This window comes from Lagopus leucura, unplaced genomic scaffold (genome assembly GCF_019238085.1).
Source record: "Lagopus leucura isolate 7727_CA_CO unplaced genomic scaffold, USGS_WTPT01 Super-Scaffold_100008, whole genome shotgun sequence".
NCBI lineage: Eukaryota > Metazoa > Chordata > Aves > Galliformes > Phasianidae > Lagopus > Lagopus leucura.
The window spans coordinates 8,862,255-8,889,592 of record NW_024962265.1 but is presented as its reverse complement, the minus strand read 5'-3'; the positions used below and the strand labels follow the sequence as shown (position 1 = coordinate 8,889,592).

General features: G+C 33.5%; 1 protein-coding gene across 1 annotated transcript in view; it reads right to left on the bottom strand.

Annotated features, from left to right (window-relative positions):
- Window positions 1–27,338, bottom strand: part of PCLO (piccolo presynaptic cytomatrix protein) — a 319,356-nt gene that overhangs the window by 32,741 nt on the left and 259,277 nt on the right. The window contains exons 18-23 of the mRNA XM_042872716.1: window positions 25,540–25,611; window positions 22,988–23,168; window positions 21,559–21,753; window positions 20,162–20,344; window positions 10,089–10,230; window positions 6,408–6,475 (exon numbers count right to left, since the gene is read on the bottom strand). Coding sequence (XP_042728650.1) covers window positions 6,408–6,475; window positions 10,089–10,230; window positions 20,162–20,344; window positions 21,559–21,753; window positions 22,988–23,168; window positions 25,540–25,611 — 841 coding nt within the window. The remainder of the gene's footprint in view (window positions 1–6,407; window positions 6,476–10,088; window positions 10,231–20,161; window positions 20,345–21,558; window positions 21,754–22,987; window positions 23,169–25,539; window positions 25,612–27,338) is intronic.

Genomic DNA, 27,338 nt, shown 5'->3' with positions numbered 1-27,338 from the left:
ATAAACCTTAACATAAATGGATTTTGAAAATATAATAACACTTCAAATTTCCTGGTTAATAACAGTTTTCAGACTCTTAATACCTGGTATTATAGATACAAAATTCTGATGTAGCTCCAGTGAATGAAGCACAATAGAAAGGTATGAAAAACAAAAAGAAAGGGGATCTTTCCTGCCACACTTGGACTGTATCTGTTCAGGACAAAAACTGGGTAAGGAATGTGATACATGAGGGCATGAGGCTGCTGAATAGTCAAAGGCACAGAAGAAACCACTGCCAAAGAATAAATATGTTTCCCCTAGAAAAGAAAAATAACCATAAAAAAGAAAAATAACCATGCCTGAATGTGCAGATGTATCCAGACAATCATTTGTAGAGGAAAGGTGCATTTTCAGTTCCTATGTTGAACTGCCCAATAATCACTGTCATGTCTTTGACCGATAGTAGCAATACAAGCTCTGTCTAATCTGCCTTCATTATTCTTTTTGCAGGTTGTGCCTCTTCCCCATAGCTAACACAATGGAAGAAGTAAGTTATTATAATCTTGCTATGTACTGACTTAGAAAAATCAATAAATGTGGTTGGTTTATTAACTAGAAAAAAAAAAAATTGTTAGAGACTAGCAAAGAATATCCTTTATACCAAAGGACCTGGATATGTAATACGTGTAGTATTTAGAGTCATTATATGGTCGATGAAGAGTTTTAAATATCTGAATTGGCAAATTATGGCATGTAAAGTAGACTCTAATGCACCTTGTAGCTCTGGCATGAAGTGGTGTTTCACAATTCAACATAAAAAATGAGGATGAAGTCCCAAACTATACAGTCGGAGAGCTTTTTTATGACTTTATTTTTTGCATTTTCATTCCTAAATTACAGTGCTTCTCTATTAAATATCAAAGAATTTATCTCAAACATGTAAAACAAGTGGCTGGATGTGTTATCATCTGGTTTCCTCTATACACCTCTGTCGAGCAACAGTCTATAAACGTAATGAATCCCTTTGTTTCTTTCTTCTTCCCTTTCATTCTTTTTTTCTTGTGAGGGACAGATAGCTAAATACTTTTTTTCCTGTCACTCTTGATTATGGATTATGAAAGAATGAAAGTTACTTAATTTCTACATTTAATATGATCTCTATCCTACGCTACTTCCTAGTCTCAATCACAGAATCAGAATCACAGAGTCACAGAATCACCCGGGTTGGAAGGGACCTCAAGGATCATGTAGTTTTCATGTTTCATTTTTCATGTTCCAACATTTCTCAATGTTTTCATACAAAGCCACTATTACTTGTACAAATGCAATAAAAGCCAACCTAATTTTAATCCATCAAGAAATCTGATATTAATTGTAGCCTACATCATGAATATTAAGTATCATATTATATTCTGATTCACAGTCCTATTTTTTTCTGTGAAATGATACAAATAAGTGCAAGAAAAATTTTTCATCTTCACTGAAATATATTTTCAGACTATGAAACTAAAGCATCAACGTAGAGATGTGTAAATAGGCAAGAACTTAAAAATCTCAGTGACTGTATTGTGATTAGCCCTTAATAAATTATTATATTTTTCTTTTCTTTCCCTCTTATTTATATTCTTCTGGTTGAAGTTCTGGAATTATGACCTTTTCTCTTTGAACATACTCAGAAGGATGATACTATAGTTTTGATATTGCAACCATTGGAATTAATAATAAAATAGAATGCTAAATTTTTAAAGTGTGGAGACACACAAATTGATTTAATCAACTTCTGAAAACCTTATTCTCTTCTTAATTATATGACACTGAGTCCTTTTGCTCATTCAGAATTACTCTAGCCTAACTAAACAGTAAGTAAAGGAAGAATGATTTTATACATTTCTGAGTTTTAATTCCTTTTAAGAATGTGTCAATAGTTAGTTGAGCCTGTGCTGTCAGTTTATTTCATGGGATTGCATGTTGAGAACAGGAAAATCATGACACATGCCTTGTTTTACTCAAGGGCTAATACACATATTATTCCTGGGAATTCCTTCATGAGAAAGGATAATACAGTTTGCAAGGTCAGTTTCTCAATTTGCTGCATGTATTCCGGACAGGTAGGATGCATTCCTATTCATCAGGACAAATCCAAAGCTATAACAGAATGATGTCCTTCCTCCTATTTTAAGGTTTGATTTATATTTCAAGCTTTTTTTTTTTTTCTTTTTTTCTTTTTTTTTTTTCTTCCAAGAAATAAAGGTTAGACTCAATTGATGAAATTGTTGAGATTATTTAATCCTTGTATCTTAGTTTATTATCCAGACTGATGAACCACACAGCTCAAAAATTAAGGAAAATAAAAAGTTCTGTTTTTAGGTTAGACTACTCTGACTATGTGAAATAAAAAGTATGGAACCATAATTTTTTTCTGTTAAAGCATGATGTTATCACCAAACTATTTTTTGTCAGTAAGAAGAGAAAATACAAAAAAAAAAAAAAGAGAAAAAAAAGAAAAAAAAAAAAAAGAAAAAAAGGAAAAACACTGTGAGTGTTCATGTATGGCTATGTAAACCATGAGTGCTTATCACTAGCATATTATCTTCCAGAAGTTCAGTAAATAAATATTTACTGTTAGAAACATTTATTGTTTTGAAACGTTACAAATTCCTTATACTTGAATCTGGAAATAGGTCTACAAAACCTTTACTAGAATATTCTGGAGTTTTCTGACCAAGCTGACACTCAAAGAACCAGTGGAAATGCCAGAAAGTGAGCCTTTGGTCCATGGCAGAACTGCATAGAGAAGTGCTTGGAATTCAGTACACATACTGGATGGAAATTTAAAGAAAAAGTGAACAACTGCACTCTGTTGGAATGCATGGGTGAGGAGTCACTTAGTTCCTATAAGAAATTTGCTATTTTGTGTCTGGAAGTCTGTAAGCAAGGCCAAGCACAGACTATGACAAGCTTTGCAAGTATTTGTTGACTCCAACTATGGAATGAGTGAAGGCATGTCATGCTTACTGATATTTCTTATAACACATTTTGTATTTTCTAAAAGAACATTCATTTCATATGGACCTATGAAATGCCAAAAATTTATCTTAAATGCACACAGCATATTCAAAATGAGAAGTTTCAAAATTTACTTATATCAAGCTATTTCATTTAAAATGCTATTTATATCTATACAACTCTTTCCTATTAGAAATAATTGCAGCTAAAATTATCTTGTAGATAACCAGTTCTGAAATTCAAGAGAATAATTTCCTGCATATTTCTTAATTTGAAAAACGGTAGGTGGAAAATACCATGTATGATCTGTTGGCTGAGTAGATAGGGTACATAAACCAATCATGATCTAACACTGAATCAATATATTAATCATGTGTTTTTAATTGTTTCTTTCAATCCTTACAGGGAAAACATCTGTTATTTTGTCTGTAATGTCTGTAATATTCCAGAGACATTTCATAAGCAAACTTTAAACAAACGATATTGCACTTTCCGAAATGAATAAAGAAATTGGTTTGCATAAGTCAATGAAGATCACAATATGCATCAGAAGATTTACTGAAATTTAAGATTAACTTTCTGATCTGCTCAAGGCAGAATGTCAAGTATAAGATAGCATGCAACAATGCGTATCATAAAAATAACTAACACAGTGTCGAAGAACAAAACTCTGAATTATTTTATATTCTTAACTAGTATGAAAATACAGAAAATGACAAGATGATATGTATAGAGAAACAAAGATTATCATAGCAATACTCACAGTTATTTATATTGACCATTTGGTTGTTTCAGCAAAGTAAGTAGTACTGTTTACTGATATTTGCTTACTTGGTACATTTTCATATCACAAAAACCATTCCCAACAAAACAGTAACACATTTCTCAAGTCAGTAAACAACTACAAAAAGCAGCTTTATTTTTTCCCTGATTATTCCACTAGCATACATTCCAATGTTGTACTCTGTGAGCTGAACATGAACTCTGTTGCCACAGTATTGATCCAGCTGCCTAAAAGCCAGTTTTCATTGCCATTTGAGTCCTATCTTGCCTTCCCTCCTGCTGCCTGTCTTAAACATCTTGGTTGTGTAAGTTCCCTGACGTATTTCTAAGCCTGTGTGAATGGCTTGAGTGACTAAAATATTTCAAATATCATTAGATGTGCATGTTTAAGGAATTACATTCATTCAACACAATATTAAAGAAAGTAATATATATGCTACTTTTCACATCCAGTTAGAGCATTTAAAAATATAAAAATAGTACTAGAATTACAAGTTTTTAACTATAATGCTAAATTCTTATCTGCAATGAGAAAATAAATCAATTCTCATTGCCATGAGAGCCTCTGTTCAATAAAAAGTGGGAATAAATATTTAATTCTATTTAATTGTGGAACTAATCTGGTCCGTAACACAGATTCTGTATACTACAGAAAAGATATCATCTGACCTTTAAGACTTCAAGTTTTTCATTACCTTTTTGTTCATTTATGAAAATAATACCACAATATTTCTATAATATTGAAATTCTTTTGGTTAATATAGCATTAATCTAAATTCTGAATGACATCCCCAAAATATAATTGCATTTACACGCTGAAACAGAAATGCTTTCCAGCCTTTGGCTTGTTTTATCATTTGAAATTGATCTGTCCCCACTTTGTCAACTGGAAGTCAGACACCAAAAACTTGGCTGCCCCCCACCTTCTCTCAATGAGGAGAAACAGTGCTTAGTGAAGACCACTCTTGTTTTTCTTATTTTAGATTTTTAATTGAAGTAACTGAATTGGAGTCTTAATTTTAACAGAACCAGGCTGCATCATAAGTAAAAACTAGGAATCGAAGCTCTTGAGCTATTTGCAGACTTTGAAGATGAGCAGAAGTATGCCTTTGGGAAAAAAATTTTGGGTGACTGAATCTTAAATATGCATCCTTTGAAATTTTGAAAAGAGTTGGGTATTTATATCTTCTTTTGGAGTGATGCAAACATTATATTAAAACATTTTGTTTTTGTATTTGCTAAAGTTTATGATCAAAAACATGAACTAAGGGGCAATTTATGCTGAACAAAATGTTGAAAAACTATTTCTTTACATATATCTTTTTGTATTAAACACACCATAACAAAGTAAAAATGGAAAATTCCTGATTTCCCATTTTCTTCCCACCTCCTCTCTTTTCAAAGTAGTTTCTTTTAAAAATATTTATAACAACCCTTGCATAAATTGAAGTTTAATAAGCAGCAAAATTTGGATTTTTGCATGATAGGTAAGGTATTTGCATGATAGGTAATGTATTTAAATTAAGGATTTAACAAACTGCATATACACAGTTCAGGATTCTTGCTTTGAAAAAGAGAGTTTTACCCTTCAAATTCTAGTTTAACTTCTTCAAATTTGTGCGAAACTAGATTATTTTTACCTCAAATATAGCAACAACAATTATTACTCCATGTAAAGAGATTGCAGAAACCTGATAAATAATGATTTTTTCAAGGCTGAACTTAAAGTGACTTCAATTGTGTATATAAATTTCAATTTATCAATTAATTAAAACCCAAGGTAGTGCTGAAATTCATTCAAATGATAAAAATATTATTTTAATAACAAAATGAGGGTCACAATAATTAGGTTTTATATTTGAGGTCAACAGAAGCATATACTTGAAAGAAAATACCTTACAGGTAAAGGGAAATGGAATTTTCCTAACATATCCTTCAATACAAAACACTGACTCTTAATTTTCATGCAATTGTCCATTATTATACACAGTGATCACATTGCACATGTATCTTTTAACAGCCATCCTGTCAGGCTCTTTCCATCTCCAGTATTACAATGGCTCCTTCTTTGGTAGAACCACATTCATACAAAAAAAAAAAAAAAACCCAAAACATTCACTCTGGATTTCCCAATCAGATAAGTGTTTTAATATGATTTAAGTGCAGTGGTCAAACTTGATGTTCAGCTAACATTTTTATTTAATGTTAATGCTTTATTTAGTCAACAAAATTAATTTCTTCATGAAGTATTCTGAAATCCTATAAAAATAGAGCCTGACAGCCACTGGATGTTTTCTATCAATTTAATGGGTATTGAGTCAGCTCCATACTTCATATTTTTTTTATTCCAATACTATGAAAAGCAATGAACATTGAAAAACAAATATTATTCATTGCAATCTATTTAATTAACTTTAAGGACACAGGTAAAACAAGCTTCTCATTTAAACTGAAGACTCATTACATTGGTGCTATGTGCAAAGGGCCTTTAGAATAAATGAAAGAGAGAACCTTAATCAATGATACAAAGAGAGCATAAGCTAATCTTTCATCACATTATCATTAAGAGAAATTGTCACATCAGTTTTATAAATAGAAGGGAATACCACTGTAGCGTTGTTTGTATTTCTTTTTACCTTCTGCATCAGTTAATCCCACTCCCGACTGCTTTATTGGTTCTTGTCCATTCTGGCTCATCTTCCCTCTGTTAAAAAAAGAATATGGTCATATCTGTCAATAAGACCATGAAGAGATCAGATCTAAGCAAATAGTATACCTAAGCCAAAGAATCTTGTCTCAGCACGAGAACTTTATTGAAAAGAAATGAAATAAATGTGTATATATACATATATATGTACACAGTATAGAAAATTCAAGGAAATAAACAGGACAGAAGCTTTTTTTTCTATTGCTATTTAAACAGATCACAACACTTTTTTCTCGTTGTTTTTATTTTGGAGACAACTGCAATCACATCTTACTATGCCTGTGCATTCCTGAAGAACGGAGCAACCAGAGGCTGTTTGCAACCTGCCTTCCATCAGTTTGGGGTTCTGCAAGCAGTCTGCATAACTCTTCACCTCACTTTATACTGTTATGTTGAATGGTGAAATATGGAAGTAGTTGCTATTTGTTCTACAATATCATTACTGCAAAGGTAGATTTTGTTTCTGGTAAGTATTTTCTTCCAGTGACAGATTTTACAGTGCAGTTTAGATTCATCACAGGAGACAAGATATGAGACTTTATCTTAAAGCAAGGTGAGTGGAATAAAGCATGTTCTGATGGACCCTGGGTGTAGAAAGAATCTAACGTGGATGTGAGTCTAGTTGTCTGTTTTCAGTTTATGAATGTTAGGTTAAAAAGTTTTATTTCCTTTTTTTAATCTTTAAACATACTTGTTGTAAGCTCTAAGGCATGGCATTAATCACCATCAAAAACACATCTGCTCCTGTGAGTTATGTTCCTATTTACAAAGTATAGTATGTGCATGATAAAAGAATTATTAGACCCTACATATTGTTAGTTGATTTTACATTTGCATCCTAAATTAATATTATTTTACACACATTCACAGAATCATAGAATGGACTGGTTTGGAAGGGACCTCAAAGAACATCTAGTTCTAACCCCTGCCATGGCCTAGTTGCTATCAAGTAGATCAGAGATGCCCAAGGCCCCTCCAACCTGGTCTTGAACAGCTTCAGGGATGGGCATCCACTGCTTATCCACTTCAGGCTGCAAGAGCACACTGCTGGCTCATGTCCAGCTTTTTGTCCCCCCAGACCCCTAAGTCATTCTTCACAGGACTGTTCTCACAGAGATCTCCCAGTATCTGAGATTGCCCCAACCTAAGTGCAACATCCTGAACTTGGTCTCGTTGAACTGCATTAGGTTTGTGTGGGCCATAATACTTACACAGGTGGTTACACAGTACAAAGGCATAGTTGTTGTCATAGATGGAAATGTATTTTTCAAGGATATTAAAAATGAACAATAAGAGATTTTTATAAATTATTTCCTAAATAGGCTACAAAATGTATTCATCTATGTATAACTGTATAAAATGATTAATTTCTCTTGATATTTGAACCAATGTTTAGTTCTGGCAAGTATTAAAATAATTCATCAAACAATTCCCACGGTGTTACTAATTAAATTATTATTTTTAAAATTTCATTACTAATCATTCTGACTAAAGTAAAAAGTCAGCTGTCAACACTTTTCTATTGGTAGATCAGAAATTCATTCTAAACAGAGAAATCAACAAAGATGTTTTCATATGCCAAGACTTCTTAAATCATTTTGATCACTTCATACTTCAAATTGTGATCAGCGGTCTCATGGGTATACTGAACATCCATGTACAGGATCAGAGTTCCTGAAGTATTATCAAGTCTGTGTGAACATAACACTGACTAGAAATGGGCCACTGAAATGATCAGAGGGCTGGAGCACCTTTCCTATGAAGAAAGGTTGGGGAAACTGGGTTTGTTTAGCTGGAGAAGAGAAGGTTCTGAAGAGACCTCATTGCGGCCTTTAAGTACTTGAAGAGAGTGTATAAAATGGAGGGGAAATGACCGTTTATGAGGGTGGATAGTAAAATGAGATGGGGGAGGTTTAGGTTAGATATTAGGAGGAATTTTTTCACACAGAGGGTAGTGATGCATTGGAACAGGTTGCCTAAGGAGGTTGTGGATGCCCCATCCCTGGAGGCATTCAAGGCCAGGCTGGATGTGGCTTTGGGCAGCCTGGTCTGGCAGTTGGCGGCCCTGAACATAGCAGGGAGGTTGAAACTGGATGATCACTGTGGTCCTTTTCAACCCAGGCCATTCTATGATTCTATGATTCATTGATTCTATGATTCTATGAATTTCAGTCATGTATATAATCGGACATATAATTATTTTTATCCAAACCTGAAAATGTGAACAGATATGTGTTTTAAAACATTCTCTCTCAATATGATTTTAAGATGGTAACCATTAATTTTGTCATTCATTTTCATTAATTACTGTGTAAAGCCCTTAAAACTAACAAAAAAAGAAAAAATTGCTGTCTGTGTGTTTGACATAAGTTTTAGAGATTCAAAATCTGCACATCACAATTTAAGAGCACAATAAGAATATGATGCAGTACATACAGCAAAAAAAATAGGACTTGGATATATTTTATTTAATTAAGCAAAATTCAGTGGAATAAATTACAACAAAGGAAAGGTTGAAAATCTTGGAGATTTATTCCTGCTTTTCAGTAAAGTGCAGCCAATTTAAGGCTTAGTAGAATAGTAAATTTGTCAACAAAATACAAGTAGCTATAAGATACTGTCACCCTGCTAGATAATTCACACTAAGTAATATTACGTAGATTTCAATTTAGCATATGTCTACTAAAATTATACTAGGTGCTGCCTTGTGTTTATGTACACAGGGTCTTTATAGACCTTTGTCTTTCTCATTAGGAATGATTGCAAAATAATTTTCTTTTGATATTGTCAAATTCAATTAAAGGATTTTTTTTGCCACTGAGAAGTGAAACTCATTTTGACCTAAAATTATGTTGATTGAAAATTTCAATAAAATTAAGCAATTGGCATTCCATAGCCTGAGCTGGTGTTGCTCTCCTGGATTCCATAGATGAGAGAGAAATCCTAGATTAGTAGCTGTAGGTTTTTTTTTTTTAGCCTTTTGTATGTTGTGATCTTACTAAAAAGAATGTTGAATATTTAGAAATATCACTGCTCCGGAGAAAAAATTGAGCCTTTTTTTGTTTTCCTCCTTTTATTTTTTAAGTTCAAGCTTTTTAAATCATGTTCTTGTGACTTCTATTTCTGGACTGCAAAGGAAAACATGTAACAGCTACTGCAGATACTGAATGAGCAATAAATACTGACTAATATTTTGAGAACAGCCAAAAAATTCAGGCTACAAACATTAATTTGATGAAGAGAAATTACTTTTTTTTGTTAGGGAATTCCAGGAGATCGGTCTGAAAATCTAAATAGATTGGCCTCAAGCATGGGAAAACTGCACTACTAAACCATAACCCAAGCCCATCTCAAAATGCTTGCATGGCAGTCTTGGATGTCTCCTATGTGACAACAATAAAATCATGAGACTTAGGGAGAGGTTTTATAGTTATTAACAACTCAACAGAGCAGAATCTGAGCTCTGAGAAATTCTACAGTTAACTGCTTTTCTACCGTGTAACTCAGTAACTCCTCTGCAGTGGAAACTACATATGAAGATAACTAGCAGTGAAAGCACTACACATAATCAGTGCACAGAAGATTCAGAATATTAAAGGAAAAGCCTTACATTCTTGGGATGGGAAACAGATTATTCTCTCCCGTGGCACTGCTGCTGCCTTCACTATCCATGCTGTATCCACTGCCAAAACTACTGACTGATGAGCCAGTGGAGACAGAACTTTCTGCAGGTCGGTGGTTAGTAGACCTTGCTGTACAGACAGGAACAATGGGTTACCAAATGCCTTCTAAAAAATCAGTGTCATCCACATTAAGAAAAAATAGAATTTATCAAAATTATATGCTGTAACATCTTTTACTTTTTTTTACTTTACATTCCAGTGTTGTGGTACCATCTTTTGCAGATAATGTTTATTTTCACATAGAATATGGTCTAAACCAGAGCATCACCAGAACATTTTTCTTCACTCATGATAATAGTTCAAATCAATGTCCTAAAGGAAAAGAAGACTGGGTTAGATTGATTAATGCTGCTTTTCTGATTAAAGTTACAGAAAACCAGTAATTCATCCAAAACATTTTGTAGGGTAACCCTTTAAATGTGATGGGCCTTCCTCTTCTTCTTCATGAAACATTCATTACATTTTATGACTATGAGGAAACTGAAAGGAAATATATGTACAACATCTATAGTCACAGAAGCTGTATGAAGACCTCCACCCTCTTCAGATGTAACACTGCAACCATACTACATTTCTCAACTGCTTTTACCTATCTCGATATCTCTTACTGTCTGCCTGGAATTTCAATGCACTACTCATGCTTAAAACACTTTGTCGTATGTCAGATGTATTGTTTTGTGTTTTGAATACTGCTATACACTGAACAAATTTTCCAGTATTCAGTCTTTAGCAAGTTGAGAAATATATACAATAAAAAGGACTCAGTGACATTACACATAATAATCAATTTACACAAACAGTAGAAAGACTATTCTCATATAAAATAATGAAATTATCATGGAAATATTAATATAAATCTTTTGATTTAATTTTTAAGTTAAACATAGTACATCTATTGTCATGCTTAATCTTTTCCAAGAGACTGAGCATATATACCTTAGATAAAATACTTTCCTTTAAATTTATTATTCTGTGAAGCCTTAGTGAGGTTTTCTCTTACTTTGGTGAACTGTGAAACAGTAATGCAAGCAGTTAAAAGAGATCCTTCTTTAAGTAAGAATTTAATCAAATATCTAAATGGAAATTACTTCAAATAAGAGCCAGAGCCCCAGTGGTTTTCTGCTTTAAGCTGGCAACCAAGATTATTTTTGTGTGACTGGATGAATAATGTTTTTTATGAAAACTGCTGAATGCTTCTTATTGTGGGACCAGGAAGATGAATGTGACTCTTCTAACGTATTGTAATATCAGATTAATAATTGACACTGGATGAAAAGAATGAAGCATTTCACATGCTGTCAGTTCTTGGGCCAAACAATCTCATAAATTGCTTTTTTCAACTCCGTTAACTTCATCTGTTTCACTAAGGCCTACAGCCACAGAAAGAATCTGTCAATCAAAACTATTTTTAGACAAAAAAAATATTATTTATCTCAAATTCTTAACTACATGCATTAATAAAAGGATGTCTTTTTTGGATGATAATACAAATTAATAAACCATAAAATCCTAATGTTATTAGCAGATACTTCCAGTATCTCTTCTGGAGGAAAAGACATCCTTGTTTTTGCAGCACAGGCAGCCAGACCACTGAAGTATTCCCTCTTCAGATAGCTATGAGCATTAGCTATTCCATCATTTTCATTCTGTGGTGCTGTGAGTGAAGTCTTATGATTAAGTTGACGTGTCAGGAAACTGGTGTTGGGAAATGTTGGGCAAGAGAGATTTTGGAGAAAAGAGGTCAAGCTCCCTTTTATAAGGCACTATGTCAGCTTCCATATACTAAACAGCCTGTTGGGGCTTTATCATGATTGCCAAACTAGTCCGTCACCTCAGTCCTCATGATGGTTGAATGAGTCACTTGTATGATTTCTGATATCTGCCTGGAGTTTGGGGATTACTTTTTGTAGTTCTTATTTATTATTATTCTTGTTTGTTGGTTGGTTTGTTTTTTGTCATGACATGACAAATGTCTCATAGATGAGGACAATCTGGATAGCTACGCATCTGCAAAACCCATGCAAGAAAAGGCAGTATGATGTTAGCACAGAAAGTATACCTGGTCCTTCCACTAAGAATGAGTTTACCTAATATGACATAGATCTGCACCATAACATTTGTGGTTCAAAGGGTGGTTCATATCTGGGTCATATTTATATTGATTATATTGTAAAATGTAGTGCCTGAACTCATTTAGTATAACTGGTGGATTTCTAAAACAGTTAGAATATAAAAACTAGTTTAACATGTCCAAAAAGTTGAATCTGGCCTTCATAACTGGTTTAGAAATTTTTACACCCATTATTAATCAAAAAGTAATCATTTCCTCTGATGGAGCTATATTCTAATATACATTCAGTACTATATTTTTAGTTTCTATATCGTTTTGTCTGATTTATGTATTTTTCTGTATTGATTATCTTCAGAAATATCTATTGCCAAGTGGGTATAATGTGCCTAAATTTAGATTAATTACTGGATTTTGAAAATTCTAAGGTTCAAGGTTTCACTTTTTTTCTGTCTTCTATATGAGAGCAATGAACTACATTAGTTTGAAAGAGGAGATGAAACTTAAAAATAGATTTATAGATGTTCTTGTGAAATAAATAAATAAATAAATGTAGATACAGAGAACTCCTCCATAACATATTAAACACTACATTTTCTACATATCTGTAGTTCTTACAGACAAATGGAAACATGTAAACTGCTGCTGCTGGATATATGAGAAAGTTGTGATGAAGGTGATGGATGCAATCTTTTGTCTGATTTAGAATAACTGTGGTTAGCTTTGTAATCTGCCAAATTTATACACTCATTTCCAGTTCTATCCCTTGTTTTTAATCAAATACAAATGTTGTCCTAGGAACACCACTGGAAAGACTGAATTCATTATTATGCTGTTCTAGCCTTATTAGACAAAGGTCTGTGAAGACCTCAGAGTAATCACCACACTGACTGGCCAGCTGGCTACATGTCCACATAAAGGACACAGAACTAAAGTGAGAATAGGCAGTTTTACCTCTGAATTAGAGATTCTGCTGACAGCTGCTTATGCTAGAAAATTCAAATTTCTGCTTATCAAACTTTAGAGAGTTACATATCTTGCTATTGATTTACTCTAGCATTTTGAGGTACAGAGTTAAGATACTCCTTTCTGGTACCACAGAAGTGCCTGATAATGCAAGACATAGTCTTGTTTTGTCTAAATGTACAGCATTTATGTAAATAGAAACCTGCTCAAAGGCAACTGCCATCTTTTGTCTATCACACAAACACAGTATGGAAGAGCTATGTCTTATTCCTTCCTTGCTCTTTGTTTCTTTCGAATTACTTCCCAATCCCTCAAAAAATGATTTAGATTTTCACGTTCAAGGTTGCTGCCAACTACACCTGATACTAATGAAAAGACTGTGAAACCTTCAGCAGATCAAAGACTAAGGATAACTGAAAATCATTATAAAAAATGATAATTTGGCTTCTTACTTCAAGAAAAGAAATATTCTTTCCATCCCCTTCTTTGTTCTCTGTTTTTTCTTTTTAAAGGATATTTCATGTTTTCTGTGTATTGTAACTTCAGTTATGTCTCGGCTGTCCAGCCATTGGGCTGTGATGAACAGATATCAGAAATGAAAGATTAATGCTCTAACATGGGCTGCTTCCTCTGAAAGATTGAACAGAATTTCTGCTATTGTTGCTAAATTGATGTTCTGTTGATTTCACTTTCATCTGTCAATATTACTTTAGCTTTGAGCTCTTAGAGGAAATGTCCTGTACATAAGTTGTGCTTATGGGTAGAAATTTGATATTTAGTAGCCAGCAATGCAGTGTTGTTATTAACACTTCATAATACTTTTTCTACTATCTTTTCAACAGGGTGGCATGAGCAAAAGTTTCAGTTCAACCACTCTCCTGAATAATACACAAATACTTGGAAGAATTCTTGATTCCGTAAAGGAATTCTTTCAGATTCTAAGTGGAAATTAGTGACCCTGATATAAGACTTTTTATCCAAGAAATAGTGATCATGATTAAAGTGATACATTTTTTATTCAGCATTGTTTAAAAAGAAAAAAAAAAAAAAAAAAAAAAAAAAAGAATATTCTTTTGAGAGAATAATATTCATCCATATTCCCTAATGCCTTCTTGGAATAAAAGTAATAATTTAAGAAAATTTGTCTTATGGATGCAGCAAGGAAAAAAGGTAAGTCCTGCCGTCATATAAGAAAGTATATTGGATTCAAAGAAAAGAAAAGAATTGATATCAACTTTTCTTTTTTTTCTTCAATAAATACGCTTTTTCAATAAAGTTTTTTTTTATTTTTTTTTTTTAATGTAATGTAGGAAGGATATTCACAAAAAACCTTTTGTCATGAAGAGTCAAATCAGTCAGAAGGAAAAGAGAAACAGTCCAGTGTTGTCACCACTTCAGCTATCCTTCTAGAGTGAACAGATATGGAGGAAAAGGGAAAAAAAGAAGGAGAATAATACAAAAAGCATGACTGAGACATTTTGTGAATAGAACAGCCTCAGCTTTCTCCTGGTCATTAAATTGCAGAAACTGTGTTTTCTTTCAAATGTATGTTCCACTTCTCAGGTATGTGTTTAGAAGTGATAACTCAGGTGTCAAAACAGACTGAGAAAGACAGTCCGATTTGTAATCCAAACAGAAAAATGTCTTTTAGCTGGTGTTCAGCATTAAGCTTTGAGATTTTGCCTTTAATTGTTTGAAAAAGAGTTATCTGGACTGGCAGTCTTGCAACAAGCCCTGAGCAACAAAGAGGGCTGATACTATCCTACACAGCAGTGCAAGTCCACACAAGCAGGTGAAACTACAGATCTGCTTTGGGTATTTATCATCCCAGACTATTCATGTCACACACGTCTTCAGGCAGAAGTCTATTATTCTCTCTCTCTTGTCTTCTGATTCAGTGTACCATACTCTCACTGCCCCAAAATTGCTGTTTACACAATTTTAAGAAGATTTTGCTAGCAATAAAAAGTACTGTTCCAACTTGATCTATGAAATTCTACAGAGCTAACTACATTCTTTTGGTGGGGCTGTCAGCTGCATGTTTTGTGAACTGCCAACAGAATAAAGATACAGAATAAATAGCCAGTGAGAAATGCCCCAGAACAGTTCTGATAGTCTCCTCCCTTCATTCTCCCTTACTTAAAAAATTACTTTAAATCATGGTCTCAGCTATTTCAGCTGCATTTGTATATCAGGAACAGCTTTCACTACTCACCAAGAAGTGATATTTTGTGAGTTTTCTGCACAATGTTGTGCAAAGCAATTTACCATTTGAAGTGAATAACGGTGGCAAAATAGCACTAATCTGAAAATGTGGTGATGGTATTTCTTTACTCAGCAAAGCAATTCCAATTTTTTTTTTTTTTTAATGTCCTCCATAAGCTTCAGCTACCATCTAATGGACTTTTGAAATAGAAGTTATCAGATGAAGAATCCAAGCAATTTCCTGAAATTACATGTCAGTTTAAAATGGTGGAAGAGTAAATAGCAGGAATAGTCAAAGCAAAATATGCCAACTTTTAGACTAAACAGGATTCAAAAGACAGCCTGAAATTATTGCTATCTGCAGAGAGAGAGGACATACTGTTCTTGTTTTGATAATGATTCTTGGAAATGAGTTATTTGTAGCAACATGAAACCCTTTTATTTTGGAAATTAAGAAACTGGTGGAGGAGTTTATATAAAACAGCTTTGGGCAGTAAATTACGTAAGTGTGAAGGTAGTATCCTAAATTACTGTAGGAACTAAAAAGATATTGCCTATCAAAATGTGAAAATGGGAGTACAGATGAGGAGATATTTAAATCCACAGTCAATCCAATACAAAAGATTTACAGAACCTAGGAATCAGCTTCCATTCACTTTACGTTGTTGTGAACACTAGTTTGTGATAAAGACAATTCCTGCTGATTTTAATATTTTATTTTATTTTATTTTATTATTTTATTTCATTTTATTTTATTTTATTTTAATATTAAGTGGTTAGAAATTACACTGTGCTGGCTCAGACCTGTATTATGGATTTTATGCTGCTAACAATATCCTACTGGCAAATACATCAGATCACATTTTGCTGTAGCTTTAACCTTTTGTTATACTGACACTTGAGACAAAGTTGAGTACTTTCCTCCTGGTGCTTTTTTTACATGTGTCAAGCAACACGAGAAGTACAGACTAAAGCAGACAAAGGCTCTGATCTCTCTTTTGGCATCTACGATGATCTGCATGTTCAAGCAAGAGTGTGTTGACTCAGTATATCTCTCATGAGTGCCAGTTTGGAAGAGTAGGAAAAAAAAATCGTTAAAGTACAATAATATTCAGGTCTAGACCATTTACTTAGGTACTCAAATACTGATATATTGTGTTCCAAGTATCCTAGGAAGAACCAGAGTAGTCTTCTAGAAATTCTCTTATTTGGTTTTAAAATATGTTCTTCCATTGAATATTTGTTATTTTAAAGTAATAAATTTAAACAATGTAAATAGTATATTTGGGGGCAAAACTAACACTCCTTCTTCAAATAAAGATATTATTTGCAATGGATTATTATTTAATTATACTCATTAGGCAGGTATATAAAATATCTGTGTGGATACCAAAGCTACCTATGAAACTGCATACTTTAAAAATGGCCATTTGTGTGTGTGGAGCTAGTGTGCCTTCCTATTTCATTTGTTGAATTCACTTCCACTTCTGTTGCTGAAGTGAAATTACGTTCTTCCTTATCCTTCTCACTTGCATTATTAGAAGTTATTAAAACTAAGCCAGGTAGTTTACTTATTTCTAATTATTCTCTATCTTTGAAAAGACTTTCTAGATAAAATCAGGAAATAACTATTGCAGATGCACCTGCATTTTTATATACACATATACAGAGAGCCAGTAATTATAATCATAATATTTGAAATTGTTTAATTATCTGGAGAACTCTAAAATCATTTATTATACTTTAAACATAAATGACCTACCAATAAATTTCCACATAACAGGCGAGATCATTCTATGGGATAAATTATTGACAAAAAAGCAGACCGTGGGCTGATTTATGCTATCTGAAAAGCTGACTAATCTGGTGGATAAACCCTGATACACAGTTTATATTGAAAGGAATATGATTAATTTTATGTGAATGTTTAATTGGCTCTGATTCAAATTTTTCACAGAAATGAATTCAAATTAACTTAAACTTCTGTTTCCCTGTGGCTTGCATCCGTTGCTGCTTCTGCCTTAAAAGGGTTTATTCTGAAACTTTATTGTTCCTTTTTGAAGGGTGTGAGGGGAATGTACGTTGTGCAGTTTGTTTAGTTGCAGATTGCACTCTTATCTCTCACAGGCAACAAGGACGCTACTCTTCAGGGTATATTTTTAATTAAGTACTGTAGTTGAATATTGGCTTTTACAAATGTGCTGAACAAAATCTTCTGTTGTGGCTTCACCTTAATTTTAAAACAGATCAATTTAAATACATTTTTACTGTTTAACATAAAGAAATAGTTCAGTCTAATAACTTTAAGGTGATGTATATCCTCCTCATTAACAGTACTGTGAGTAATATTTTTGTTTATGATTTCCTTTTTACTTCTCATCAGACATATAATTAACTCACTAACTAGCAAAATGTATTCTGTGGGAAAGGTCATAGGTCTAGAAGTAGAGAACGATTTCTCTGGTGCATTCTTTTGTTTGGTTTTGTTTAAGTGGCAATCCAATGCAAGAGAAAAAAAAAAAAAACAAAAAAACAACCACAACACTGAGTTAAAGGACGTAACCCTTTCTAAGGGTTCTCTTAAGTTATGTGTGAACGACTGATAAATATACAGATAAATCTATATAAATAATCTAAATATAAACCTATCAATAGATTTTTTTTCCCCATCACCATTGTGGAAATACCATATATTGCTACTACTTGGTCTGAAGAAACAAACAGCTGTCTTGAAATGTGCTGTTCTCCAACACATTCAGATAAATTGATGTGATAATAATAAAAATGTTCTACATTATCTGTAATGGCTTTCTTAAGAAAGGGCTTTTACCTTTAGTGACAAAAAAGGCAAAATCAGCCCGTACTAACTTGCTAAGTCAACTGTTCTATTTCATAAAACCAGATGCCAATAAATTAAATAGTGATGGGGGTGGGTAACAAAACCAAGAAGCATCCCTCCAGGAACGGACTTTCAAACTGATGATGCCCTAATACTCATCATTTACAATTGTCTCAACTTTTAGAATTGTTGAATTAAAGAAGAAATCTCTTTCCCTCAGCTCCCCTTTTTCACTCAAAGAAATTTGAAAGCAGATTTATCTTGGTGTCTTTTCCATTTAAGCTCATAACCTTTCCTGGTTTAATTTAAACATTTCCCTGAAGATAACTGATCAATTACCCTCAAAATTGTAATTATTAGCCCACCTTACATAAATAAATTAGAACAAACTAGTTTTTGAATAGTAAGAAGCCCAAAGTTTTCACAGGTCTGAAACCAAACTTGTCAAAATTGTGAAGGCCATTGTGCATTACCTGTATTTGTCCAAGTAAAAACAGGAAAGTACCATGTCTTCTTATAGTAATTCCAACCTCATTTATCACTGATATAAATGATGGCTCTCATTCCTAGGGCTTTGTAACATGCTTCTAAAATTGCTCTCAGGCAACTGTATATTGATTCATAAAATAATATGTGTGAACCTTGCTTCAACTTCATATCATAAGGAAAAGGGTTTAACATTGTTTCTCTCAGCCAAAATACATTGTTAGACTATAATTCTTAGTGACAAATGTCTACACACATGGCACCATAAAAAATCATGATCTATGTAGATTTCTATGGAAGATGTTCCAGGAATAGGATGGATCTTTCAGTTATGGTACCTGAACTAGAGTCACGATCTACTCCAGCCTTTGCCTGAACCGAGTGTCAGAAGCTGAGCTGTAGAGTCTGGCTACACATGTGAACATAGGAATATAATTTTAAAGAAGTTTTCTTAAAGCTTTCAGAGAAGATACAACTCGTTCTTTCTAACTGCAATATTTAAAATTACTAATTATATTTACCCTTGTTAATTTGTCATTTCTCCCTCACACTATTTAATGACCCACTGTCATAATCATTTGAAATATCATGCCCTCTTTTTCTCTTACATTCTCAGCTACACTTTATTGCCCATGGTATATAATAGTGTTAACCAAAAAATCTACAATAATTCATGTAAGGTTGGAAAGGGAATACACACAAGAGAAGATCTGAGAGTCCAATCTCTAAGTTTATTTGGATAATCCCTCTGATTCTTTGGAAATAACCAAAATGCTCCAGAAGTCAATAGAACAGTGTCAATTTGAATCAGCTGAGATTCTGGCTCTTTATTTGTGTTGAATGGTTAAGTTGATGACATATAGCATTCAGATTTGATGAACAGCTGTCTACAGGTGGAAAGTAAGAGACTGATTGGAGAGTTGTCAAAAGATTGAGCTATACATGGATCAAAACTTTCCTTTCCACTGGTGGGTTAAAAAAATTATCTATGCCTATGGCATAACAATATTGGAGAGAAAAAATACATTGTTAATGTCCCAATTAGAATTCCAGAAACAAAATGTGCAATTAGTTTTTTTGTCACAAGGTATGTTTAATCATGCTTAAACAGACTACCTTGGTCGTATGCTCTCATTAGCTGACAACATGAGGAAAACTATAAGAATTTTCAAGAGAAGTCCTCCAGTGGAATGGAAGCAGATATGCTTTTTGTTTCATAACATCTCTTAGCATAGTTTTTTTTTTTTTTTTTTTTTTTTTTTGTTATGTAATTGTGTGCTGATGTTGAAAAATCAAGCAGAGTTCTTGATTCATGTTAACATTTACAGCACTTAACAAAAGGATAAAATAAATAATTAAATATTGCAAGGAATTAGTAGACATGGCAAGAAGGATTTGGGATGTGTCATGTTTCTTAACCATGCCCTTCTGCTCACCTCCTTCAGGCTTGACTGGTCCATCAGACATCACTTTCCTGAGGGCTAGTTGGCTTTGGTCTTTGTTGTCATTGGCTGGTGGAGGCAGATTGTCAGACTGAGTTCTTTGAATAGGGAGGACTCCTGCTATGCTGTGTCTGTGCTGCTTCCTGGCATGATTAGATTGACCGCTTTTATGTGCTGCTGTGGCAGTGTGGTGAAATGGAAACCCAGAGTATGTATCCTCAGATGGAACCAGCTTAAATGTTATTCATGCAAACAGAAGTGTTTTTTTTTTCTTTCTGTATTTAAATAAGTAGTGTTTTCAAACACCAAAGAGACACCACATGCACAGCATTAAAGAGTACTAAAACTGGCTGTTTCTTTTATTAATGATGGTGAAGGCAAGGGAAATAATTTCCCCCTAGTTTTTGCATTGCACCATGGTAAGTTTATGGCATATCAACAAATCCTGAAGACAAACACAATGAATCCACAGTCAGAGAGTTTGATTTGCCGTTAATTAAATGTTCAACTAACAAACAGATGCTGGAATGATAGCTATGGAGAGCTATCCTCTTAAATGGAAAAGTTCTAATTTATTAATCTATTTGAAGATGCTAGATAAAACCCATCCTCACTCATTAATCAATGTGTGGCAGAAAAATTCCTAGAAAACCTGTATGACAACAACTGACTTAGCTCTGAATTCCAACTTGGATAACATGTTAACACTCTCAAAATCTACTTGTTAATTCTTTCATGTACTTAATATTTTTCTGTATCACTGTTCTGCTCATCACTAACATGTTTTTATGTGAGAGATAAAGAAGGTTGCCTTACATTTCCTTTCCAAACACCGTTAGATACAATCACGTTTCAAAAAACAGTGTCTGAGTTGTGCTGTTAAAAACTGTTTCTTCCAACTTTAAATCTTTTCTATATGATACTGCCCTGCTTGGTTACTATTCATAGGTATAGCTTATTGTTAGTGTGTTCTCAGTACCTGTGTGCAATTTGCAAAACTGGCAACTGCATCTCTGCAGGTTTTTGTTACTTAATTCATAGTTATTTAGTTATCGTAGTTATTTAGACATCAAAACATCATCACACAATGGAACTCTCTGAGTCATGCACAACTATGAAATATCATGGACCATGAGTGAAGAAAGTGATGGAGAAACAGCCAGTTTCACTGCAGTCTATATAAATTAAAATAAATAAATAAAAGACATCTAAATACAAGATATATTGTAATTATATGTATTCACACACGGGCACACAAAGAAAGACATTGAAAGAGTGAGCACAGTGTGCCAAGAACAGAAAAGAAATAGCCAAGAGGGAAAGACAGCAGGGAAAAAGGCAACAGATGAACATTAAGCTGCCATGCTGAGGAATTTATTTGCGTCTTTTACTTGGTTGAAGGCGAAGCTGTTGGACAGCTGCTTCAGCAGCAGCGATAGCTGCCCCAGCGTCTTCAAGGTGTGTTTGAGTGACACTGGTTTTGCTTTGGCTGCGGGATGGCCCATGAGAACGTAGATGTCCTTCAGAAGAAGATTTGGAGCTCCCTGGACTGCTGTGGGATTTCTCAATGGTGGGCACCTGCATGTCTACCAAGGAAATGGAGAAGCACAAGTGTTGCATTTATTAAAAACAAACTCATTTTCTTTCTCTCACTTTGCCTTTCTAGCTACATTCTAGAACAAAGAATAAAGATTAATCTGTGCAACACCATTCAGCGTCTCAGGACATACTGTGAGTAGGTAACTCAGTTTATTAAGAAGCAATTTCTATTTTCTCACAATTTCCCAGAGAATAATTAATGTATTATTGGATTTCTAACATCTGTTAATTATGCTTGCTGAACTGGTCCACTCTGGTTGATTAGAAGTAGACTAAAGCCTGATTTGTTTCTTGCTTTCTACTTCACTATCGTGTGAAGAATAACCAGTATTCCTAGTGCTGGTAATTGAATCTTATGTAATGAAAGCAGATTTCTCTATCTCCTGCAGAATGATTGGTCTAATAACTTCTGCACTAACTTCTGATTTGGATGTAGATCTTACATAGACACTAATTGCTACCAAAACATGGCACTGAAGTAGAAAAAAGATGTAGCAGAGACTTATCCCTCAGAGGCTCTCATCTGGATTGTATTTGGGAATGTAATTGTGTTGATATTGCAGATGTTTCTTTCAGAGGGCAACTGGCCAATGAGTACTTAGTATTAAAAAAAAACAACCACAAAAACTAAAACAAAAAACCAACACCAACATTTATTGGAGCAGGAGACATCGGGATCAATTCTCTGTTTGTAAGAACTAGCAAAATTCTACTATGCCAGCTCTGCTGATTTCCATTGTAATATAAATGTATTACAGCCCATTATTATTGACTAGAAATACAAAAGCATTATTATAGTATAATAGTTATTCTATAAAATATTAATGTGGCATTGATGAAGATGAAATGTCATAGAATATTAAAAGAAAAATTGACAGTTAAAGACGCATTGAATTTAGCCAAAGTTACCAGAAAAGAAAAAAAAAAAAAAAAAAAAAAAAAGCAAGTCACAAAATCTATAGCAGATGTAAAAATATCATGTAGCTTAAAGGTTTCTGTTTTAATGACACAAATATCAGTGAGCTTGTTAGCACTGATTGGGTCGAGTTAAGCATTAGCACAGGTCTCCAATGAATTAACCACAGAGAGAAATAAGTTTTTAATAAAAGTACATGCAAACTTATAACGGTATCTTTATTTTTCCATTAGAACTCAGAAATAGCAAGTGTTTTCCTGTCACCTGGGAAAAAATTTAAATCAAATGCACTGAGTTACTCCTACCCTTGGAAGGGTCTGGGAAGATTCCATGACTTCTGCTCTTGATGACAGATGGTTTTGGAGACTGCTGGCTATTCTGTCCAGAATGAGATTTCCCATGATCAATGTTCTCACTCTGTTCTTTCAAAGGGTACCACCGAGGAGTGTTGTCAAGCTGAGAGACACTGGACAAGTCGATCAATACCTACAATTGAACCAAAACACAACGTACAGTCTATATCTGATCTATTAATGGTGATGTACAGCAGAAGCATCTACAGTTGTGTTGTCAGAAGCCACAATCAAATATAAGCATTTCAGAGTATAAAAGGTTGGGTGCTGACAGTTTCAGGACTCTCTCAGTCTTAATTTGCTTAATCACAGTCTTAATTTGCCTGATATAAACCAGCTGTAGTTGGAAACCCACATTTATTAGCACATCACTGTGTGTACACCTCAGCAAAATCTTGGTATGGAATATGAGCTTAGACAAAGCTCTGTATCATGACGACATTTTGAGCACTAGCTTGATGGCAAGACTAAAGAGAGTACTCGTCATTCTGCCTCTGTATAGACACATCCTAGCAGAAGAATTGTGCACTTATTTTCTCCTTATTGTCAGTGTAAAAGAAGGTGCAAATGATGTTCATATTTAATAAGGTCTTTGGTACTATGAGACTGGGTCTTGTTCCTTTCAAAATTGAATAAATTTACGGAATTTGCAACAGAAAAAGAACAGGGAAACCTTTGCATTTCAGCAATATAGTCAATAGGCAAAGCATGAAAACTTCACTGGAAGGAAAAAAAAAAAAAGGAAACAAAACCATAATGAAACCATAATGTGGCAATGAGAAGAAAAATTTAATGGGAAAAAAACAAGCAAACAAAAAACTCCGCAGTTAAAAATCCACTCTAGTCCATTTGCATTGTTAGCTGGAGTGTGGAAAATTTATTTTTAAAAAAGTCTAAAAAAAAAAAAAAAAGAGCATTATAGAACATTATTACCAGTAAAGACTCTTAAAGGACTTCTGGTACAGAAAGCAAGGAGTTATAAACTACTAGCAGGCCATTACAGTCCTGAATGAAAGAACGGACAAAAATAGCCTTGCATTTGTCACTAAGGTAAAAGAGTTAAAACTAATATCAGATAGAGGCTTTAGAAGTGCTAGGCAGGGTTTCTTTGGCAGTTTAATGCAAGACTCTGAATAAAAGGAAGCCTCTTTAAGCTTACAGATAGACAAGTTTCTTCATATATGATTTTTTTTTTTTTTTCCTACAAGGTTGCAAGGTTTTTTTCTTTCCGTTTTTTCTTTCAATATCATAGGCTGTTTATGACTTGTCTTGGTATCTCTGGTTAAATCTATAAATGTTCTGAACAAATTAACTACTTAGCATCTGCTCTAGTATGGTTTTTTTTGGTAACAGTTTGAGGAACAACTTGGTTAACATGGTTACAAATTGTTCCAACTAGACTATGTAAGCTAGTGTCTCTGTTTTGAAGACAAGAGGGTTTGTTCTCACGGATGTGAACTCTGATAAGTCATTTGATTTTGGTGGCGTGCAAGCAGTGATGGCTCTATTCAATTTTCTAGCAGTCTGTGATGCTCAGTGCCATCTGTGCTTGTGCTTTTGTGCAAGCCCTTTAAAAATTCCTCAGGGCACAATTTGGATATCCCTTATTTGATGTTACTGTGCATTATTCCACTGGAATTCAAAATACTCCTGAAATACACTGGATAGCCTTCTTCATTTTTCCTTGAAGTATTATTTTCATATTTAAGTTTGAATGATTTAATAAATAAAATAATTCTAGAAGTTGAAAACATTTGAAGGCAAAAGTTTAAAATTTCCTCTAGAAGTAGCTGCTGGAGCATCTGTTTTCTAAATGTCATAAATAATAATGACATAAATATTTAGTAAAACCTTGCTATCAGATGAAATGCTGAATTTAACAGGAAATCTGATGCAGCATACAGGGAATAAGTAATCATGTAGCTGCTTCCCATACATCTTTAGTTTTAGTAGTTATTCAAATATTGACACTGGCTGCTCAGTTTTATAGTTACACAATTGGAAACTCGAGCTGAGCTGAGTGCACTTTTGCTAAACTCAAATGAAGACTGAACTGAGTTACTCTGTATAAGAACAGTAATTTGAGCAGTTGATTTTTCTGGGCTTCTAATTATGATTCTTTTCGATAATAACATTTTTAATTACTTCTTTGATGTCCTAGTTGTTGTTTATAATTCTCTATTATCCAGTACATCCATATTTATTCATGTGCTTTTAAAAGACAGACTGTTTCCAAGGATCCTTCATCTTATTTATTAGTAATTACTACTGTATTCAGAATAAGTCTTACAAAATTTTGCTTTTGCTCATACATTGGCAGTGCTGTTACCCATTTTCACTGTTAAAAAATGAAAGCCTGAATCAGAAAGATCAAATAACTCACCTTGCAGTTAGTTTACACATGTGCTAAAACATGTCTCAATAGCATAATGTAATGACTGATACTAACATGCAATTCATCAGCTTTCTAACAAGTCAGAACAGAGAGAATGAAAGACACTTACTTCACCAAGGAAGTCATTCGAGGAGAATCTATCATAATCCCAGACAGTTACTTCCAGTGTTTTCTTTTTCAGCTGCAATTTAAGTAAAAAAATAAGTAAGCCCACTGCCATCATAAACTTCAGATCAAGTGGTTTCATTTTGTTATCTCCTTTTTGTACCCATTTTTCATAGCTGTCATGTAGGCAGTTTTGTCTTCCCATCAACTTTGATATCAGGAAAATAATTTGGGGCTATTATTTGCTATCAATACAAATAGGCCTCTGCTTTGCTCGACTTTAGGAGTTTCCACATGTTATTTGTGACAGCATGTGTGCCCACCATCCTGGGGAATGAGATATACGAAATCAGAATGAATTTGTAAGTGAAGAAGACTAGCATTTCCTCTTAAATTTTGCTTTCCCCTCATTTAACATAACAAAGATCCAGACATTTTTTAATCACTCTATCTCGTCTTTAACAATTTCATTTTATTATTATGTATTATGAATATATTGTGCTCCCAGAAAATTTTAGAAAATGAGTAAATGCACAAATCCAGTTTCTTTGGAAAACCAGTTAAAATCTGTATATTTGGGTAAATCCACACAAAGGGAAATTATATTTTTAGCATCTAGACTGCATTCCTTAAGAATATAAAAATATTACTTGACAGCTAAGATTAAATAAAAATAATAATAGAGAGTAATTTATTAATCTTTTGCTTTTTAAATCCTACCTAATTAAGGAACTTTTAACACAGCTTTCTTAAGAATACCTGCTAAAATTAAGCAAAAAATTGAACAACCGTCTTGAACAATCTAATAATAATAAATTAATGTAACGTTTTCCTTGACTGAATAAAATTTCTTTTCTTAAATGGTCCAAGACAGCATTGATGTGAAAATAACCTAAAAATAAGTTGAAAAATCACTGTTCCATGCTACTTTTACTTTCCTGGATTACACAATTTCCTACTAGATGCTACATTGAGTATATGTATTTTTGTCCTTGAAAACAGGAATACCCTAAATACTTTCCAGAAATGCATTGTCTCAACTTCTGCTATTCTGGGAGGACATGTTCATTTCTTGTTACAAGTGATGACTGTGTAAGGGCAGAGAGAAAAATGTACAGATCCAGGAAAAGAAAGAAAAAAAGGTGTTGAAAGATTTTTGGTGGAAACAGAAAAATAGAGATGATTTTCAAGTAACTACAACACTACTTCACTAGCATTTTTTACATTAATATGATAATAAAACTGTGCTGAATACTTTCAGTATTCTACATTTCTTTCAGATTTCTATTCTAAGTCTCTTAGTTCAATAAGTCTAATAAGTTCATAAAATATTATGACAATGAAAAATCATCTGAAGACCTTTATTAAGCAGCGTATGAAATGAGTTTCAGAGAGGAGGAAAATTTGGTTTTCTAAAGATATATTTATGTACTAAAGGCAAAGAACACTGAATGGCTGCCTATTTTAAAAGGAGCAATTATACCATCACAGCAAAGTAAGGTTTTGCCTTACATCATCCAGTTTTCTTTAGTTAATGAAACCAAAAGCTGAGATCTCCATCAAGAGTTTAACTGGTAACATTACTGAAAATGATTTTTCTGAAATAGTTTCCATATGAAAGTAGGTTTCTGCAAGTACTCCTTTGAGTGTACGTAGTGCCGTAGAAGACAGAGCAGTTTGATCCTGCTAACTTTAAACACATGGTAAATATAATTTGAACTCGGAACATGATATGAAAATACTGTTATTAAGCCAAAACTACTTCTGGGCTTTGTCTTGTGGATAAGAGAAGAAAGAAAAAAG